The sequence below is a fragment of the Gekko japonicus genome, unplaced genomic scaffold, assembly GCF_001447785.1.
Source record: "Gekko japonicus isolate JY-2015 unplaced genomic scaffold, Gekko_japonicus_V1.1 scaffold404, whole genome shotgun sequence".
NCBI classification, from domain to species: Eukaryota; Metazoa; Chordata; class Lepidosauria; order Squamata; family Gekkonidae; genus Gekko; species Gekko japonicus.
This window is the reverse complement of record NW_015174854.1, coordinates 123192-133009: the sequence shown is the minus strand read 5'-3', so window position 1 is coordinate 133009 and position 9818 is coordinate 123192. Positions and strand designations below refer to the sequence as shown.

Here is a 9818-nt window from a genome sequence, read left to right as displayed (position 1 = left end):
CCATGAACAAACATTTATAGTGTCTATTTAGATTTTCACTTTAACATTCAACTGGTAAAAATGTAAAGTTTGAAAATATTGGGCAAATTCAACATTTCTCCAAAAAATAACATCTTCTACTATTGTTATAATGGATACGGACTGCATGGGTTTATATACTAAAACATGCTTCTCCGTTTCATGATCCTGACAACATTTTAGTTCTGTTTTTATTAGGAAAGTATTGAGATAAACATAGTAAATTCCAAATGAAAGAGCACAGAAATTGTTCCCCCCCACACAGAGAGAATAAAGAGCTGTGATAATAATTGCACAAATGTTAAACCAGTCTATATATTTGTAAGAGTGATCACCTAATGGTGAAAGAGTACATAAAAGAATCAAATCAAGTTGCCAAAGTATTAATGCCTTGCAGTATGGAATAGCTTCCACTTGGGATAATTCACTGAATGCACAAATCAGCACATCCCCAAGCCACCACAGCCCTAGATGTATAAAAGGAAAAAAAAGAGCACTTCTGATTCCTCTTGTAAATGCTGAATCTACAGGAACAGTACTACTGATTCTACCATAGCTGAGTAAGCGAAAAAGATGAATCATTCATAGCAAATAACTTTATACTATAGGATATGGATACAACCATGTTTTGGGCAATATTTTTAAGTGCAGAGGAGTCTAGAAAACTCTGACTGTGAACCCAAGGAGACAAGAGAGAAGTGAGGAGTGCTAGAATCCTACTGTAAATCTTTAGATTAAACATAAAATACAAACCAAGTTTGGGCAAATCAAAGCAAGCTTAATTTCATGAAATCTGGTCTAGTAGTTTACAATGGAACTCCACCTAGGGACGGACATGAACCAACCCCCCCCCCCCAAAAAAAACAGTTTGGTTTGGTGCAGCTCCAGAACCAAACCAACCCAAAAGGGCCCCACCCGAACTGAGCCAGTCTGGTGAGTTTGGTTCCCCCTTTCCCCTGGCTATGGCAGCCACTGCTGGGAGGAAGGGGGCGGGGACTGCCCTGGAAGGGACTTCCCTTCCAATTTTCTCCTGGCTGTCACTTGCCGCAGCCAGGAAGAAGGGGGGGGATGCCCAGGAAGGCTTGCCATCCATTTAACCAGTCAGTTTCACCCCCCCAAGGGGTGGGAAGCGAAACTGAGGTTTAATGACTTGCTGCCATTTAAACCTAACAGTTGACTGGGTCTACCAGCCAGCTGTTAGATTTGAATGGCTGGTGGCCATTTAACCGGTCAGTTTCACTTCCCCCCTTGAGGGGGGGGGACCAAAACCAGTTGACCAGGTCCACTGGCCAACAGTTAGGTTTGAATGGCTGGCAGCCATTTAACCAGTTGGCTTCGTTCCCCCCCTTTGAAGGGTCTACTGGCCAGTTGTTAGGTTTAAATGGCTGGCAGCTGGCCAGTAGACTCCAAACAGCCAAATGAGTCACAAGTCTGGGAAATGTTTGGGGAACATCGGTTCACGAACTCCGAACTGGCCCAAGTCTGGGCTGAACTTTGGTTCATGCCCATCCCTAACTCCACTTTTGTAATACTAATTTATATTTAAAATGCTTTTATCCTGCCTTTTTAAATAAATCATTTTTAAATATCACAAGAACAGCAAACATAATTGGAAAGAGTTATCACAACACAAAGAGGAGACCATAAGAACTGACAAATAGGAGAACAGATATTCAGTGTATAAAAACTGTCACAAAAGATATGAACACGAGCTATCTGAAATCTTAAAATTCTAAAGCAACTGAACCAAAACTACCAGGCAGCACTGTTCAAAAGACAGGAATGGACTACAAATGAAAGAGTCCCAGACTGAGACCTTATGGCCTCCCAGGAAGAAAGAATATATGATGAAGTTAAAAAAAAAAAAGTATCTTAGCATAGCCAGCACCATATTTAATGACTTTGCAACTTGCAAGTGGGCCCCTGCTGACAAAAGCACAAAAGCAGAAGAAGCTTGTGCTGAGCATTGAGATAAGCATATCTAGGGAAGTCAGCTAAAAACTTCTGGGTACACAACTCCAGGATACTACAGCAGGTACACCAAGGATGCAGATTCGCACACAAGGCCTCTTAGAATGTGTGGGGGTCTGGAATGGAAATTACTCAGGAGTTGTCAGTTCTGGCTACAGTTTTTTGAGCATGAGCAATGCTATGTAACCTAAGAGTATACTTGAAAGGAACACCCATGGAGGGATGTGATTTCTCTTTGCAGACTCATTTCTGCAACCACCATTTGCCTGGCAAATAAATCTTTAAGCTTGTTACCCGGTTGTCTGCCTGTTTTGGACCTATGGCTAGACAACGAACCTGGTGAATTCTACCCCAATGACCAGATATTCCTTCAAATACATCAGGAACAGGCAACCACCCATGAAAGCATCTCGGCCTCTGGATGACAAAGGTGTGAAAAGATTGGTTAAGGAAGACAAGAAGAAAACGGTAAAACTGAATACTTTGTGTTTGTTTTCATTGTGCAAAATATGGGGCATGCAGACCTATTGGTGCTGAAGTTTTCAGGAAAGGTATCTGAAGAACAGAATCAAATGGAAGTGATGACAGGTACTCAGCAATCTGAAAATTAATAAGTCTCCAGATACAGTTAGCATACACCTAAAGGTTCTTAAGGAAACTCAAATATGAAACTGCTGATCTACTAATCAGCACATGTAAATTGTCACTAAAAATCAGCCTCTGTATCAGATGACTGGGGAATTGCAAATGTAACATGAGGGGCTTAACTCCAAGAAGAAGGTAAAGGCCTCTTCATTTTTAAAGATTGTGGATGATGCGCCGAGAGACTCTCAGAATCGCAAGCACTAAATCGGGGGGGAGGGGGGAATAAAAAAATAGGAATCATGATATGGTGGGGATGTGCTGACTCTTTTCTCTTCTCATACCCTCACTCGGACTTGAACTGAAATTTTAGTTAAGAATGCAACATACAAATTAGTTTTAACTCAGTTTCCTCAAGTCCTGTGAAGAAATAACAGAATGCTTTCCTTCTGCTCAACTTACCACAGCTTGATCAAAAAGATCTCTTAACTTCTGTTCTGATTCACCTGACACTCCCGACACTATCTCAGTTGCTGCTACTTTGAGTATTGGTAGTTCAAGTTCCTACAGCAAAAAGAAAAGCAAGAACAATTATATTTTTTTTTATTTATGTTACTTAGGATGTTATAAAGAAAACCCTATACTGAGATTCATGGGTTGATAGAAGTCTCTGTAATTAGGGCCAGATTAAGACACGCTGAGGCCCTAAACTATGTCAAACTGAAGCCCCATACCGATTTTTGTACAGAAACCGAAAGGGGATCCAGGAAATTACAGACCACTTAGCCTAATATCTGTTAAATTTAAATCAGCAAAACTGCTATTAAAGATAGGACTATTAAGCACATAGAGGAGCAAAGCCTGCTGAGGAAAAATCAGCATGGCTTCTGCAAAGGGAAGTCTTGCTTCACTAATATAAGAACTTAAGAGAAGCCAATGTTGGATCAGGTCAATGGCCCATCTAGTCCAACACTTTGTCACACAATGGCCAAAAATGTCAAATTCTTCTTCTTTGCTTTCTGTCATTTAACCAGTAATCCATAAGAGGACCTATCCTTTTATCCCATGACTGCTACTATAATCCAGAGTCCTTGGCGAGGTACCTTCTCAAAAGCCTTTTGGAAGTCCAAGAATATATTGTCTACTAGGACAACCATATCCTCTTGCTTATTAACTTTCTCAGAAAACTCTAAAAGGATAGTACTTTTCTTCCTTTCTCACAATACAGGAAGTGGCGGTGGCTACAAGCATGGACAGCTTCAAGAGGGAATTAGATAAGTACATGAAGCAGAGATCCATCAGTGGCTATTAGCCACAAGGTATAGATAGGAACTCTCAGTCTGGGGCAAGTGATGCTCTGTATTCTTGGTGCTGGGGGGGGACACAACAGTGGGAGGGCTTCTAGTGTCCTGGCCCCACTGGTGGACCTCCTGATGGCACCTGGTATTTCTAGCCATGGAAAGAAGTCAGCAGTGGGGGCCCACAAGGATTAGTACTATTAATCTGTTCATGAATTATTTGAAAATGGGGATAAGCAGTACAGTGGTCTAGTCTGCAGATTACCAAGGTGGACTGTGCTCCAGCAGGATCTCTTTAAACTGGGATGAGAGGTCAACAACATGACAAGTTACATTCAATACAATAAAGTGTAAAATGATACACAGTGGGAGAAAAGAAATCCTAATGTCAAATATGGTTACTCAATGAAAACATTGACTTAGTGTGTGGCAGCAATGAAAAGAAGAGTCTGGGACTTTTCAGGTCAGAAAGAAGACATGATAGAGGTTTATAAAGAGGTAAACAGAGCTCTTTGCATGTTTAAAGTACTTCTAATGGTAACTCCAACAGATCTGGCATTCAAAATATTATACAGTACACTACATAGTGATTCTGGATGTTGAAAACACTGACTTAGTGTGTGGCAGCAATGAAAAGAAGAGTCTGGGACTTAGAGGTAAGCTGATCTCTTTGCATGTTTAAAGTACTTCTAATGGTAACTCCAACAGATCTGGCATTCAAAATATTATACAGTACACTACATAGTGATTCTGGATGTAGGCCTTCTCCTTATCCAGCAACTGCTGGGCCATTTATTCTATAATATCTGGAGTGCCAGATGGGAATCATTCTCAAAACACAAAGATATGATTTAAGGTAACGAAAACAAAGTTCATGTCAATAAACTAACCCCAGCAATAGCCTGTGCCAGTAAGGTTTTTCCACATCCTGGTGGACCATGCAAGAGAAATCCTCGAGGTGGAACAGCTCCTAAATGGTGGTATACCTCAGGATGACGTAAATGTATCAGCATCTTGCATACTTCCTGCAGTGAAAATTACAGGGTGGGAAAGGTAAACAACCTTTCTAACAGTGACAATTTGTATATGAAAATAAGAGAGAATTAAATTACGTAGAACCATACTTTAGCCAATATCATTAACAAGGCTGTGTGCCTTCAACACAAATGTGAGGAAAGCACTGGTCTCTGAATTCTGAATACAGCTTTCATTTTAAAACAGCTTCCTCAATTTTTCAGAAAGATGACTATAAGCTTTTTGAAATAAATAAAAAGGGTTTCTTGCCCATATGGCTCCAAATATATGTTTGGAGAACTGTTGCAATCTTGGAAACCATGGATGTCACTATCAGGTCATGGATCCCAAGAAGCAGGCCCTCAGCATCCATAATTGGCTTCTGTAGAATGTAGTGGTAGTACCACTGGGTGGGACCGTGGCTCAGTGGTACAGCATCTGCTTGGCATGCAGAAGGTTCCAAGTTCAATCCCCAGCATCTCCAGTTAAAAGGACCAAGCAATAGGTGATGTGAAAGACCTCATCTCTCTCTCTCACCCTGAGTCCACAATATGACAGAATCGAGGACCACCTATCTGCTGAGCCTGTGCATTTCTACTGCGCTATAGCTCCAGAATGACTTTAATACTACACTACACAGCTAAAAGTTCTCACCACAGATTTTAGATTTATTTTTAAGCACAAAGCATATAACACTACTTGCTAAAGAAATCCAGAATTGCTTTAAAAATACCCTCATACCTAAATAATTCCATAAGCAACATACTAATTAACATGAAGCTCCTTTACACCATTCAGCCTGTTGGCCTGTCAAGGTCAATATTGTCTATTGTGACTGGCAGCAGCTCTCCAGGGACTTAGGTAGAGGTCTTTCTCATGAGCTGATCCTTTTAACTGGAGATATCAGGTATTAGACTGGACCTAGACAAACCGGACTAGCCCAATCTTGTTATGTCTTGGAAACTAAGCAGGGTAGGCCCTGGTTAGTACTTGGATGGAAGACCACCAAGGAAGTCTAGGGTTGCTACATCTTTTGCCTTGAAAAACCCATGAGGGTTGCCATAAATTGCTACAACTTGATGGCACTTTCCACGATGACCAGGGATTAAATCTGTGACAAGTGCTCTACCACTGAGCCATTGCCCCTCCCCTGTGGCAACTCTTAGGTGACCCCTATAGGCACCTGCCTCTGCTGGTAAACTCATGTTTACTTTTATGCTTGAGGATCTTTATCCTATTAAGAGCATTTAGTTGCTATCTAACCTTCAAAGCCTCGTCACTGCCTCCTATGTCCTCAAACTTTATGGAAGAGGTCCGTAGCTCTATTCCTTTTGGTTTACCTGCCAGAAAAGAAGAAATCAGAGCACAGCTGCTGCGTTGTCTTAGTACGTATAGAAAACACTGCCAAACATATTATTATACTTACAGAACAGATGCAAGAGTTGTCAATGCTGTTTTGCAATGTAAGGGACAAGTCTTTGTAGTACAGAGAAGTCTTCTCAGAGAACTGCTCTTACCTTTCCGATTCCACAAAGCGGATTCTATTTCTTCATCTACATCTTGAGAGTCTTCTTTACTCCTTTTAAATCTTTTGCTCTTGGGCTTCTTCCTTTCAATCTTCACAAAGGAAAGGTCTTTTGAATGCTAGAGGGCAGACAAGTCAAATGAAATAATGTGCTGGATCTGCCAACACACTTTATGCAGTAAACCATACCCAGAAAAGTAAAGTAAACTTTAAAGTTAAGCCAAAACTTTAGGTTGCTTTTCATGTTCTTTGAACTCCCTGCTCAGCGGCAAAGTGTTTCTTGGAAATATTAAATACTGTTAGGCTCATCTCATTTTTTCAGACTCAAGTATGATCTTGTGTAAAATGCAAGGAAGTAAAGAATCTGCATCAACAGTTAATTTACAGTAACCTTTTCTAAGTGCACTTGTAGCAGTATTTTGCTTACATCAACCTTTCTTGCTTGTTTTCTGAAGCCTGTGGGACACTCTTCAACTGTCAGTGAACTCTGGTTGCTTAAAGTTACTTAATTTTTTAAATAAAATTTTATTAAAAACATACAGAAAGTTACATTATACACACACACACACACACAAAACCAACCCTTTCCCTCTTATAGTCTCTACTATAACCACAACATACATTTATTAACATGGTATACTGATACTTTTATGGACTATACATTATTCTATGGCTTGTTTTGCCATTGACTATACCTGGTCTACTTCAGGTATATCCCTACTTTTCTGACAGGCTGTTAATTCCACTAAAGTGTATCTCTTTTGTTTTTAAAAGCCAGTCTTGTAGCATGGGAGTCTTTTTCTGTTTCCATTGCTGGGCAAAAACCATATGCAGTGATCATATGTAAGGCAACTATTTGCAGATCTTTACGGATATCTGATGAATAATTAAGCAGCAGTGTTTCTGGTTAATACGGGCTTTAAATTCTCAACACGCTAGATACCAATTTTGTAATTTGTTTCCAGTAGCTGGAGGCCCAGATACATGTCCGCCACATGTAGAAAATGTTCGTGTTACTTTCTTCACAGAACCAGCGCTGGCTCCTACTTTATAGATCTTTGACAATCTCATGGGTGTCAAATGACATCTGTGAATCATTTTCCACAGATTTTCCCTAAAAGAGAAACTGTAAAAGTGGGCCCATGGGTGAAAATAAAATTTCATTTTGTGCCATCAAAATCATTACTTAAATCTTCTTGCCACTGCTTAAGGCTACTTTAATCTTTGACAATTAATTGAAACAGCTACAGAAAAGTCAGATTATTTGCTCTTTAATAAAGATTGAAAGTTTGGTCTTCTTATCTTGATTTATAAAAGATAACAGAAACATATCAGAAGTATTCTCATACGCACTTGCTGATTATCTCATACTTAGTTAAGAAACAAGCACTTATCTAGATAATTTCTTGATCACATTATAAAGATAGAAGAGATTTAGAATAAGATAAGACTGATACTTTTCTATAAAACTGCACTACTGTGATAAGCAAATCAGATTTCTCTGGATGGAAGTCTCAGAAGCTTGGTAGTCCCTAAAAGCAGTGAGACAATAACCTGAAACCTGGTTTGCTTTTAAAATGTAACTTCCTATAAAGAAAAGGAACTCGGAAACTTGGTAGGATGAGGAAAATCAGTGGGATATGGTGATTCCTGGTTATAAATTATATTGGAAGGATGGGGGGGGGGGAGAAGGGTTGGAGGTGGGGTGGCTCTGTATGTCAGAGAGGGTATACAGTCCAGTAAAATTGAGAGGGTAAGAGAATTGGATTCGCTTCTGGAAATGCTATGGGTTGAAATAGTGGGCCCAAAAGGAAGCTTAACACTGGGAGTTTGTTATCGCCCACTAGATCAAAACATAGGGGAGGATTATAAAATGATGAATAGGTGATTTTAATTACCCACACATTGATTGGGTCAATATGTGTTCAAGTCAGGAAAATGAGACTGAGTTTCTAGAAACTCTCAATGACTGTGACTGTGGTACAGAGCAGATGGTCACAGAACCTACCAGGGGAGAGGTGACCAATGTTCCCTCTAAGCTGTGGAGTCTTGTGAGCAAAAATTCTACTTTGTGAGCTACTGGCATTAAAGTTGTGAGCGAGTGATTTGGCTACTGCATAAATGAGTTTGCTCTGGAGCCATCCTTCCTGAGCTAAGACAAAAATGTGTGAGCCAGAAGCTAAAAAACTATGAGCTAACTCACACTAACTCAGCTTAGAGGGAACACTGGAGGTGATCCTGGATTTGGTCCTAAGTAACACCCAAGACCTGGTGAGAGATGTAAAAGTGATTGCACCGCTTGGGAACAGTGACCATAACATTATTTAGTTCAACATTTGTATAAATAGCATGTTGCCCAAAAAGTGATTAACTTTAAAAGGGGTAACTTCTCTGAAATGAGGGGACAGTGCGGAGGAAACTGAAAGGAAAAGTAGAAAGTGTCCAAACCACTGGGGAAACTTGGAGACTATTTAAAACTACAATCCTAGAAGCTCAGAAAAAAATATACCACAGGTTAGGAAAGGCACAAATAGGTATAGAAAAAGGCCTGCATGATTAACAAAGTAATGGAAGTTGTAAAAGGTAAGAAAGATTCCTTTATGCGGTGGAAAGCTAATCTCAGTGAGGTTGATTAAAGGGAACACAGGCTGTGGCAAATAAAATGCAAGTCTGTCATCAGGCAGGCAGAAAGGGAATATAAGGAGCATATAGCAAAAAACATAAAGACCAATAAAACTTCCTTCAAATACATTAGAAGCAGGAAACCAGCCAGGGAGGCAGTGGGGCCCTTGGATGACCAAGGGGTAAAAGGAGTCCTGAAGGATGATAGGGGAATGCCTGAGAAGCTGAATGCATTTTTTGCCTCTGTCTTCACTGTGGAAGATGAGAAGTGCTTGCCCACTCCATAACTGCTGATTTCAGGAGGGGTGCTGAAAGACCTGAGTCAGATTGAGGTGACAAGAGAGGAGGTCCTACAACTGATAGACAACCAGGCCTGGATGGCATATATCCGAGAGTTCTGAAAGAACTCAAATGTGACCTTGTGGATCTCCCGATTTTTTTGCACACCCCTAGTGGAGAGGGTGCAGGAACGTTTCCAAAGTGTCAGCTGGAAATGGGGCCCCAGGTTTGGAGAAGGTGGGTGGCACAGCTGCTTTCTGATGCTGGTCTGGGAGGGGCCACAGAGGGGAGCAACAGGGAGTTGGGATGTGGAAGTGGAGGATGCTTCTCCCCACCCTCTGAATCACTGCTGTCAGCGTCCTTCTCTCCAAAGAGTGTTAGCGACTGCTGGTCTCTAACTCTTTTGCCTTTGTGGAGAGCCCCAGGAATGGGAAGGAGGCTCCAAGACCCCTGGTGATGCCCTGCTAGGACCAGGCTCCAGTGGACTGGAAGGATGGGTTTGGTGCCTG

The 9818-nt window shown here is 40.9% G+C and overlaps 1 protein-coding gene across 2 annotated transcripts in view; it reads right to left on the bottom strand.

Moving 5' to 3' along the window:
* NVL (nuclear VCP-like) overlaps nucleotides 1-9818 on the bottom strand; it is a 100109-nt gene that overhangs the window by 71827 nt on the left and 18464 nt on the right. For both annotated transcript variants that reach the window (XM_015424595.1, XM_015424596.1), the window contains 4 exons: nucleotides 6401-6527; nucleotides 6147-6223; nucleotides 4760-4894; nucleotides 3034-3135 (listed from right to left, as the gene is read on the bottom strand). In XM_015424595.1, coding sequence (XP_015280081.1) covers nucleotides 3034-3135; nucleotides 4760-4894; nucleotides 6147-6223; nucleotides 6401-6527 — 441 coding nt within the window. The remainder of the gene's footprint in view (nucleotides 1-3033; nucleotides 3136-4759; nucleotides 4895-6146; nucleotides 6224-6400; nucleotides 6528-9818) is intronic.